This window comes from Myxine glutinosa, chromosome 12, assembly GCF_964187855.1.
Source record: "Myxine glutinosa chromosome 12, kmMyxGlut1.1, whole genome shotgun sequence".
Taxonomy (NCBI): Eukaryota; Metazoa; Chordata; class Myxini; order Myxiniformes; family Myxinidae; genus Myxine; species Myxine glutinosa.
In genome coordinates this window covers 9323061-9335368 of record NC_136272.1, presented here as the reverse complement: position 1 = coordinate 9335368, position 12308 = coordinate 9323061, and the positions used below count along the sequence as shown (strand labels likewise).

Below are 12308 nucleotides of genomic sequence, written 5' to 3'. Positions count from 1 at the left end.
GCAAGCTGAAAAGTAAAAATGACTAGCTCACAAAACATCGAAAAAGTATTTACTTTTCCAGGTTTATAATCATTACCTTTTATTGGGTAAACAGTTTATCCATTAGTTCACTATTTGCCCAGTTGTGTTGTGATCCACAAGGTATTTGGTACCTGTGTTCTACCTTGAGATGAACTCTGAAACCTGATATTGTATGACAATTGTTCCTGCAGGTGAAATTGACCATGTACACAAAATATTTTCGTGCTTGGGGCTGGACATTCTCAATCATGGTTCTGATTGGGATGGCAGGGCAGAGTGCAGCAACCTTGGGGCAGAACCTGTGGCTCAGTGACTGGATTAGTGAGTCAATGAACAATTCCAACTCAAACCTTGGCCTTCGCCTCGGAGTCTACACTGCTCTCGGACTTGCACAAGGTGAGGGATATTTAAATGGAAACATTTGGTGGAAGACATAATGCTCACCAGGCGAGGCAGAACCCGTACCAACCAAATTGCAGGTTACAGGTGCCAACACCCACCCTTCCAATCATCCCTAAATCTTCCATGAAGAGGTTATCTATATATAATGGAGCAAATGTATGTATGTATGTATGTATGTATGTCCGCACTTCACCCATTGGTTGGACAGCTGAATTGACGTCACCCGCAATTGTAACCTGAAATACTTAACCTCGAGGACCCAAAAGACCCCCACCCCAGTCCCCCTGAGGACCCTGAGAACCCAAAATACCCCAAAGACTTAAAAGACCCCAGAGAACTCAAAGACTCAAAAGACTCAAAATACCCCGAAGACCTAAAAGACCCTAAAGACTGGAAAGACCCAAACCAAAAGGCCCCGAAGACTCAAAATACCCCGAAGACCTAAAAGACTGAAAAGACCCGAACACCGAAAAGACCCCGAAGACCTAAAATACCCCAAAGACTGAAAAGACCCCAATGACTGAAAAGACCCCAAAGACTGAAAAGACCCAAAATATTGAATGGACCCCAAAGACCCAAAATATCCTGAAGACCCCAAAAAGACCCCGAAGACCAAAAATATCCTGAAGAGCCAAAAAAAAAACCCCAAAGCCCCAAAAAAACCGAACACCGAAAATACCCCAAATACCCCAAAGACCCAAAATATCCTGATGACCCTGATGACCCTGATGACCCTAAAGACCCAAAATATCCCAAATACCCTTAAAGACCCTGAAGACCAAAACACCAAAAAGACTCCAAAGACCAAAAAGACCCAAAAGACTGAAAAGACACCGAAGGCCCAAGAGACCCTTAAAGGGGAACCCAAATGCAATTTTTTCCTTTTCTTCTGAAAACAATTGACAATCATTAATCACAGTCTAATTTGAAGCTTTGATTTTAGATTATTTTTGATTTAGAAGATTTTATTTTATTTGTGAATCATAAAGTGCCAAAAAAAGCCCTAGAGTGTCGATTTACGAGTTTGCCAGTGACATCACATTGTCGACTCACTGTGATCCTGCCGGCGACAGTACATAGAGACAGTGCATTCTGAGCGGGATGTTGGAGGGGGCGGGGTGTGTGGGTCGGTCATGGGTATTGTTAGCTAGGGTGACGGTTGTTGGGGGGATGGTGTGGGGTGGTCGTGAGTATTGTTAGTTATGGTGATAGTTGATGGGGGATTGTGTAGGGGTGGTGAGGGGTGGTCGTGGGTGTTGTTAGCTAGGGTGACAGTTGATGTTTGTTTGTTTTCTGGAAAATTGAGATGCCTCAAAAACCAAGGCCCCCTAAGTTGAACAGAGAGCCAGCAATATTACCAAAGGAAATCATCAATAAATCAGTCAAAGCAATTGTATCAGCAGAAATTATCCTCAATAAGAGATGGCAGAAAATGTGTTGTACGCTTGGAACAAGATTGCCCATAGGGTCGCCCTTGGGGCGGCTACTCTGCTAGTATAATTCAATAATAATAATAAACAGTATCTCTCAAGGTATCACAAGGTGTTGAATAATCAATACATAAAAACAAGGTTAAAATTTACCAACAAAGGTTTGCAAAATATAGCTGAGATATAAGTTTAATTTTAAAAGCAGGAAGGTACTTTAAGGAGCGAGTATTCAGAAGCAGATATTTCCAGAATCATGGGATGATCTTTGAAAACGCCCAATAAGCTATCTTATCTTCAATCTGGTTCTTGGCAATGTGAGAGGTTGGAGAGTTGCTGAATGAAGTTATAAGAGGGTGAATTCTCGGAGACCCATTCATTGATGTGCAGTATGTGGGTGCTAATCCTCAATGTATCATTAAAAATATGAATAAAACTTTGAAATCGCCACTTTCCAATATGGGAAGCCAGTGTAACTGAGCCAAGTCAAGGAAATACGATCGCATTTGAAACGTGATGTATTTTTTTTCATCTCCACCAGCTGATACAGGCGGGGACAGGTCCTCGGTCCAATTAACATCCATCTGAGGCACTCTGCACTCTGCTTTGCTTTACCCGCCTGTAAAGCACCTGTGCAACGGTTTATAGTCAGGTTAAAAACAAAACCCAGACGAGACTGCTCAAAGTAATACGGGATTCCGTGAAGACTCGTGAGTCTGCACCGGTGGACAATTTGAATGATAGATTTTATCAAATATAAGTTGACAAACGCATGATACCTGTCGTGGGAAGGAAAGTAATGGCAACTTAAAGAAAATCTACAAGAGCAAAGTTCAGTTGACAGTGGGATAACAGGGGAAACAATTGGGCACAACCAGCAAGGGAATAACCAACAGGAAATGAAGAGACAGAGACAGATACAGACAGACAGACACTGAAATGAGCAGATAGGAAGGATAAATGGGGTAAAAATTATTTTTTCGGGATGGAGATGACACGAGGTTGTGGTACACTGCCTGCTTGAAGCCCTGGAGAGAAGAGTGAGACAGAAGAACCTATGGGAGGTGGTTCTATAGACTGGAGAAGCGCCGAACAAAGGAGTTGAGGTGAGTATATAGTCGGCCTGGATTTTGGAAGTTTAACCTAGAGGGGGTCAGTGGAAGAACACATGCACCCTGGAGTTGCTGGGGAGGGTCGGAGGACTAAGAGAGTCGAGGGAGCAATTTGGAGAATAGACAGTATAAAACAGAGAACCCGACTTGCCTGTGACTTGAGAGCAACACACCTTGTCCTTTGGAGACACACTCCACCAAAATTGGAGATTCCAATATCCATGAGAACTTTATCTTCCACAGAATCCAGAAGAGATATACAGTATGTGATTCTGGAGCAATAGTGCAAAGTGGAAAGCATTACTCCATTGAATTATGAACAAAGGCCGTGTAGACAGTCATTCTGATTTTCCAAGGAAAGACTTGGATCGACAGATGATGCCCAATCTGTGTCTGGATTTGGAGGCCAGCTTTGCTTTATGGTCAGGCCAGGAAAACTCATAGCCGATGATGAGGTCTAGAAATTCAAGAGACTGAACCTCTTCCTGTCGATGATCAAGGAAGTAGATCATTCTTCATCTGTTTGACGATCTTTCCAGGGTAGACAAAGGGGAGGCAAGAACGAACGGTAGAACAGGATTTGAGAACATTGGCAGTGTTGCTATCTGGCCTCGTTGCAGAAGCAGGGTCAAGGCTGGACAGAACTTTCTCTACCTTCTCAGATGACAAGGACGCGGAGTCCCGTACACAGTGCATACATTGGGGTAAGACTGGGACAGAGCAGGATGGGTTGGGTACATGATATTTGGAGGCAAAGACAGTTAAGACACTGCCTTAGAAATTAGGTATTTAGAGATGGGATGAAGGGGGAACAAACACCAGAGACAGACTTGACCAGGTGATACTATGACTTGGAGGAAGGAGACTGGTTAGAACGGTTGGCCCTGAGATTGCAAGATGTTTTATCTTTACGAGTGAGGTACCCGTGCTATGCACGGGTGGGAGGCCAGAAGCAAACAGACAATGCAGAAACGGCGAATGCTAAAGCATGAAACCAATAAATTCCACATTCCTGTAGCACCTTCAGTCGCACGTCAGACATGGACAGCAAGTTCGTGAAGGACTTCCATGAAAAACGTACCCGCACGCAAACAAACGGGTACGTTAACGTATAGAAACATCGATCGTGGGGCCGTGGCGAATCTGCATATGGCGATCCGCGAAGTTCACGTTTAGAAAGTAGAAACCATCACGGCATTTCATCATTCACTTGAACTCGATATCTTTTTTCATTCCAAACTACATAACTCTAATCACAAATTAAATAGCATTAATATAAAAAATAAACTTTTAACAACATTGTTAATGTTTCCTTCATTGTAAAAACTACCAAGTCAACAGTTAAAAGGATTTTGAGCCGATAGGTGTTATGGCCTCGGCAAGATCGATGGAGACAGTGATCTGTTAGCGTATACACCGCCCAAATGGCTATGTGGAATTCTCTCATGGAGAGATTAAACCCACGTCGTTTGAACTTTGGCCGAGGTCATTATTTACTTTTAATGATGTTTATATACGAATCAACAACAACAACAACATGCATTTTAAAGGCCATTTTCCTTGCTAGAGCGGGGGTTAGCCTTGCGGTCCCCATGACAATCTTCTCCATTTTGCCCTATTTTCTGCATCTCTCCTTGTTAACCCCCTTGCCCGCATTTCTTCTTCCACCATCTTTAGCCAAGTCTTTCTCGGTCTTCCCCGTCTTCTACTTCCTTCTACATTCATTTCCATCACTCTTCTCAACCAGTCACTTTCATCCTTCCTCAACACATGACCAAACCATCTCAACCTGTTCCTCTTCACAGCATCAATCACAGGCTCTATTCCCATCATCTTTCGCAATTCATCAATTGTCTTCCTCTCTCTCAACGATACTCCGCACATCCGTCGAACCATTCGCATTTCCACCCTTTCCAACCTTCGTTGCTGCTCTACGTTCATTACCCATGTCTCGCTCCCATAAATCATAACACTTCTCACACATGCAGCATACACCTTTCCCTTCAGCTTCAACGACACTCCCCTCATCATCAGCACACCACTCAATTCCCGAAACTTCTTCCATGCACATCTCACTCGAGCAACCGTTGCTGAGTCTGATCCACCTTCTCCATTCAGCATGTCTCCGAGGTAGCAAAATGTTTTCACACCTTCCAGCTTCACGCCGTCTCCAAGATCCAACTCAACATTTCCTCCATCTGCAGCTCCCTCTGTGCACACCTTACATTTGAATGTAGCTGCCACACTCGTTAATGACCCTCTCAGACCACTACATTTTTGATGAACCCACTCAGCGCACATTGTACACTGAATGGAGTTCACTCCGACACCCTTCCTACACACAGCACAGGGCCACTTCCCAGTTCTTTCCACCTCACCACATGCTTTACCACTTGCCATCACCTTCGTCTTTCCGATATTCGCCTTCAGACCTTTTGTCTCCATACATTCCTTCCACGTGTTCATCTTTTCCTTCAGTCCATCCATACTTTCCGCAATCAACACCAGATCATCTGCATACAACAACTCCCACGGTAAACCCTCCTTTACGTTCTGAGCCAGCACCTCCATCACAGCTACAAATAGTAGTGGACTTAGTACCGACCCCTGATGCACTCCCACCTTCACCTCAAACTCACCACTGTTCCTGTCCTTCGTCCTTACAGCTGTGCGCGCTCTTTTGTACATTGCCATCACTACTCTGATCAACCATTCCTCCACTCCTAACTTCCTCAATGCCCATGTCAATACTTTGCGTGGAACCCGATCGAATGCTGTCTCCAGATCAACAAACCCAAGAAACAACTTCTTCCTCTTCTCCATGTACTTCTCCTGCAACTGCCTCACAATGAAAAGCGCGTCTGTCGTTCCTCTGCCTGGCATAAATCCAAACTGCATTTCGTCGATCTCCACTTTCTTCCTTATCCTCCTCTCCAACACCCTTTCCAATACCTTCATTCCATGCTCCAATAACTTTATCGCTCAGTACGAGCCACACTCCAGAGGGTCACCTTTCCCCTTGTATAGAGGGACGAGGGTACTCAGTTCCCAATCCACTGGAATGCGGCCTTCTTTCACCACCAGATTACAGATCTCTGCCATTCTCTTCACACCCCAACTTCCTGCTGCCTTCAACATATCTCCCACAACTCCCGTCGGCCCTCCTGCTTTTCTACCCTTCATTGCTTTTATCGCTTCCTCAACTTCCTTCTCAGTTATCTTCTCTGCCGGTCCTAAAACTGAGTTACTCTCTATGTTGCCATCCCATTCATTCTCTGTATTCAACAGCATTTCCATATATCTTTTCCATCTTCCTTTAATTCCATCTGGGTCGACAACGATTTGTCCCACTTCATCCTTCAAGCAACTCACCCCCATCACATCACACCTCTCTTTCGCTATCTGCTTTGCAATCCTGAATACTGCTTTCTGACCCTCTTCCGAATCAAAACGTTCTCCAAACATTTTCCTACATGCCTCCTGCGCCTTTGCTACCTCTTTCTTTGCAGCCTTCCTGGCTGCCTTATAACTTTCATGCTCTGCTGTTTCTGCTCCTGTACCCTTCACCTTCTGCCACTCCTTGAACTTCTTCCTCTTCTCGTCAATCCTCTTTCCAACTTCATCATCCCACCACCATGTTTCCGAGTGCCTCGGTGGTCCTTTTTTCCATCCACATACCTCACCAACGGCTCCCAACAGACTAGCTTTCATTGACATCCAACCACTTTCAAGCTCAACCACATCATCCTCTACCCTACTCAGCCTCTCTTTTAATGCCTCCCTCACTGTCACCTCTTTCAACCTCCACACCTTCATTCTCGGTTGGTACTTCACCCGCCGAGCTCTCCTCGCACCTTTCACCCTTACGTCGCAGACAACCAAGTGGTGCTGTGAAACAGCCTCCTCCCCCAGGATCACCTTTGTGTCTCGGAGGTGCCCCCTATCTCGCCTACGCACCATCAGGTAGTCAACGGTTGTCGTCGACCCACCTGACGTGTATGTAACAAGCTTATTATCCTCTTTCTGGAACTGAGTATTACAAATCAACAAATCAGCTCCATCAGCAAACTCCAAAATCCTTTCACCTTCTCCATTTCTCACACCATATCCGTAACCCCCATGAACTCCATCAAAACCATCCATACTCCTTCCCACATGTCCATTTAGGTCTCCTCCTACCACAACAACTTCCTCATCTTTCATGTTTTCCATCAGCTTCTCTATCGCACACCAGAACTTGTCCTTCTCTTCATCGCTTCGACCAACCTGCGGAGCATATCCCGAGATGACGTTCACCAAGAGCTTTCCAATCATCATTTTCACCATTGTCGTGGAAGTGGTTTGGGACTCAAGACCAATGACCGGAAAACAGGTTTACAAAAGATCCAGACTTTATTAACTGGTTGTTCACTTTCATTCCAATACCAAATAACTACCGTTTAACTCAATGGACCAGGTAACTCTATCTGCATAGTCCCTCTTCCTTGGCCGATGTCTTCTCCGCAGCGCCATACTCGTGGTACGCGTTCATTCCATCGGGCAGAGCTTCTGAGGACAAGTGTGTTGAGTCAAGGAGATGTTCACTCTTTTATGGGCACCGCAGTATTAATCCTTCCTCCGCTAATCCTAATCCGTTCTCCGCAAACGTTACTCGGTCGCCTCACTGGCACCAGCTCGCTCCCCTCCTGCTGCGAGTTCCATTTACCTCACAATAGGGGGGTGCTCTAGCCCGGGGCTGTCACCAGGTGAACAAGAGCTCACCACGTTCGTGCACATTCCTGACATTCATTTACGAAATCGTCTATCTGCTTCGTTACCAGTCCCAATCAATGAGTTACCAGTCCCAATCAATGAGTTACATTTCCACAATTCCCTCATCTTTTTGTTTTTGTTTATATTAACCATTAATCTAAACATCACTATAAGTAAACAATCAATCACTGCAAGTAAACATCAATACAAGTATAAGTAAATAATCAATATCTACAAGTAAATATCCATACAAGTACTCAAACCACAACTTTGGTAATTAAATTCCCTTAGGCATTCACCGTCATCCTGCAAGAATCACAAAACATTTCGTTGGTCATTGACTCCTTCCATATTGTTCAATCTATTGCATTTGCATCACAAATATCTTTTCAAAACAACACTTCACCATCACCAAGATACAACAATTTCACTTCATTTTCAAGTTTTGTAAAGCATCTGCACCATCTGGCAAAAACGTTTGCCTCCACACAAATGTTGACTTTGTTTGAAAGGAAGGGCTGATCACTTGTGTTTGAATCCAGGTATGAAACATTTTCTGTCTTCATAACACCTGCACTACTTCGTGTAGGATTTCGCTGTTGTGGTAACAGTGCGGAGTCATAGACTGACCCTGCTCTCCATGTAGCATTCTTGCCACTTTTGCGGTAAACCATAGTAATTCCTGAACAAGGCCTTCACCCAGTTGTAGTCGACTTGCCTCCTCCCTCATTATGAGTGGGCAGCAAGTTTGGTGTGACGTTGATTGGCCAGCAAGATGTGGAACAGGGATGCCGGATGCATCCACAATTATGTTGGGACCATGGTGTTCAGGTCATCCATGGTCCATACCAGGAGTGGCCCGCAGAATCGTGCACAGCTGTTGTGAAAAGGCACAGCCATTGGTTTGCAGCTCCATGCTGGCTCCCCGGAAGTTGGTGAAGTAATAACATATGTCCCCGCATTTCGCAGAGGTTGCAGGTAAAATGTCGTTGTCCTGCAACTTCTGATGTGATGAATGTTCGAAGCCTTCAAACAAGAGTAAGTGATCGCCTTTCCTTCATATGTTGCAGTGTGATCCAGGCAAATGGTCACATAAATTTCCTTGGTGAAGGTAAGCATCCATCTCCAAGTTATACAGGAGAATGTCTTCATCATTCTTTGAGAAAGAGGGTGTATGCCACGATTAACTTCCTTTTTAGCCACAAATTTTCTTTTTCGAACTTCTTCCCAATTCTGTTAGCACCCCCTTCAAATGTGATCTCGTCTTATCCTTATGCTCAGTCACATCTGAATCTGCTTTCCACACACACTGAATCAGATAGGGTACAGCTTACTATGAAATCAGCATAATCATGTATGTCTTCCGACAGTTTCACATTCAACAATTTGTTGTTTTTTCTAAAAACATTTAAAAGTTATATTCATTTATATGCGTCACACAAATAATATTCAATCAGGTATGTATTTCACTACTCAACTAAGAATAGCATCCACAAATGCTTTCAGGTTAATATAGTTCAAAAATTAACTCATGCAGGTATTTTAGCACTACTCTAAGAAAATAAATTGTATATGATTACAATCACAAACGGGAATATCTAATTCCCAACAACAATTTTCCCAAACCAACAAATTAAGCATAATGTATTATTACCATAATTCCTCTCCACTTTTTCTTTTCCCCTTTTTTTTTCTTTTTTTTTTCTAACAGTGTGTCACTCGTGGTGATATGAGTTCACTGATCTTGTAATTGACACAACTCATAACATTGTCGTTATGCCATTATCTTAATTCTACTGTATTCATTTGCAACATCACTTGATTTAATCTTTTAATCTCAGTATTTATGTCACCATAAAAGTCTTCCTCTTGTGGTTCCACATTTCTTTCCTCATTTGTCACTTCATGCGTTATCATCGTGTTGTTGGTTACTTTATTCAAACACACCGTCACTAAGGCTTTCAAGCAAGCCACCACTAAAACAATTGTCAATATAACTACTAAACCAACAAACAAGTATTTGAGTATCTTAGCTGCTACTCCTCCAAATGTGTTTCCCAACCATGCAAAGGCACCCCCTTTTATATAATCGTGGTATCTTGCTCCCTCTTGTCCCACCTGTAGCCATCTGTAAAACATGTGAGCTACCCCTTGTATATGTTCATACCTATAACATAATTATATGTCAATGACATTCAACATTATATACCAAACTAACAAGCTTCCTAAAAGGTAAATAAAGAAAATCCCTTAATATGTAACATAAATCAGATTATTTGTCTTACCCTGATCCCCCTATCCCCCTATCTCCCGGGGTCGAACTAAATCCCCTAATCATGAGTGTAGTTGTGATACATTATCCCTCATGTTGCGTGAATATCAGTAGATAATGGTATGTCATGTAGGCAAATAAATGTCACTATCTTCCCTAATTCAAGTAGGGATATTAAATGTTGAAATTGTAATGTTTATCAATGCAAGGGGTGTTAAAATGTAATTCAAATGAATGTAAATCACGACTATCATTTATCCGCCACTGAATGTTCTGCTGGGCTGCTAGGTGCAGCCTCATTTTCTGTGGGATCGTCCACCTTAGCCCCATGTGCTTGCTTGCAATGAGAGGTATGAATCCAACTTTCTATTTTGGGTCCATATTTGTTTCTATTCTTATCAATCTCCTATGGTTTATCAATTCGTTCCAAGATACCGCAACCAAAGGTTTTAACCAATGCTCTACCAAACTATTTCCAATGTGAACAAAAATGCCAGTGAAACAATGATTCGAAGAATTAACTTCAAGGGGTCAATAAATTTATTCTATAACCAGATCTAATTTTCCCATCCAATAGTTTGCTTTGCCACATGTCATATTATAACACTTTAATAAACCTTCGAAAAATGTTTCCCATCTCAACAAATTTCCTTTTTTACAAATAGCCATGTGTAACTTACGTATTTAACTACAATTTCCTCTCAATTTGTTTGGCCTAACTGGCCGCAAAAGTGGCTGCCAGCATGCAGTACCGTTTTTTATCTACCAAGGAAGTGCTCGTCCACACAAGACCTCTACCAAAATGTTGTTTGTAAAAACAAATCTGGGATTTCTGATTACATGGATGCACACTCTCAGGACATTTTCAGGCTGCTGTTAACAATTCACTACGATAAATTAATTCCTTTACCCACAATCAAATAATTAGTACAAATTGAGGGTATTATCCCTATCACATTCATTTATAGATTCATTATGTTGGATCTAATTTTTTTTTTTTTTTTACAATAATTTTCCGCTGCTGTAAGGAAGAACAATAGCTCTCATAAGTCTTAGTAATATCGTACTTGATTTACCCAGCATCGATGAATTTATTTACTATCCATTCTCATCTGTTAACCAGTGACTTTGTTTGAACTCCAGAACTCAAAACTCTCAATAGTTCAAACCAGCAAAATTTCCTTTACTATTTTCCCATATCATTTATGCCTTATACACATCCATACATACAGCCCAATTTATATTCTGATAAAATTTAAGTTTATATATATATATAATCCGTGAGCAGAGTACTCTGGGAAGTCAGTGTAAGACCTCTCCAAAATTTGGCTAATTTTGTACTCCCACATTTTTATGAAGCTCATATCCATAAATAGCTTTGATTCTCATATAAATTCTATCACAATGGAATCCCAAGATTACTCCCAATTTTTACTATTAATGAATAGCTGCTCATAACTCAGCAAATCAAATCTTTATTCTCCATCTCCCTTGACGAAAGTGATAATTTTCATAATCAAATTATATTTCTATTTTTTTATTTTACGAATTCTCTCGATATGCGATCCCATCCCCATGGAACTATCTATTTTCAGACAAGGCACACTGTCGGTGTCAACAATCTTGTAAGATTGATACACAAAAACAAAAACACTAACATTGACACACAAAATACCCACACACGCATGCATTATGCGTATTTGTTTGCATTGGAACCCTTATTTACAGATCAGGATGGGTGTCAACTTTATTTCAATTTCTCAAAATTTGTCCTTCAATTTTATAAACACTAATACACAAATGGACCAAAAAGTTTATTCTTAGACAACCCCTATGATGTCACATTGAAATTACCCTAACAGTTCCCACAATAATTTATCCAAATTTGACTACCCACCCATTTGTATGTCAGTCGACCACTGACCTATCAATCATGCGGAACAATAGTCCGAAATTCCCACCTGATCATCATGTGACTCTTGTCACTTGGTTTGCCAAAAAAATTGCAAAGCAATTGTTCCAAACTTTGTAAATTTAAAATTTTGTGCCCAACATAAAAGATCCAATTTCGGCATTTGATCAATTAATTATCAATTTGCTTACAAGCAAAAGAAAAATGAATAATTCTTGCTCCGAAAAAACTTTTCAGACACAAGAATCATCGACAGTTATTCATGTTTGTCCAGTAATCTAATTTGTTGAGGCCAATCGTCATTTGGGATTTGCCACAATGAAGGCCTAATCGTTGTCTGAGGTATTGGTCAGCACTGGTACCCTTGATCTTGGTTTACCCTATGAACTTGTCTTCCTGTTGGTATACGG

The 12308-nt window shown here is 41.9% G+C and overlaps 1 protein-coding gene across 1 annotated transcript in view; it reads left to right on the top strand.

The window, feature by feature from the left end:
* The window catches only part of LOC137438238 (ATP-binding cassette sub-family C member 2-like), a 124770-nt gene that overhangs the window by 69020 nt on the left and 43442 nt on the right, over positions 1-12308 (top strand). The window contains exon 16 of the mRNA XM_078766457.1: positions 213-417. Coding sequence (XP_078622583.1) covers positions 213-417 — 205 coding nt within the window. The remainder of the gene's footprint in view (positions 1-212; positions 418-12308) is intronic.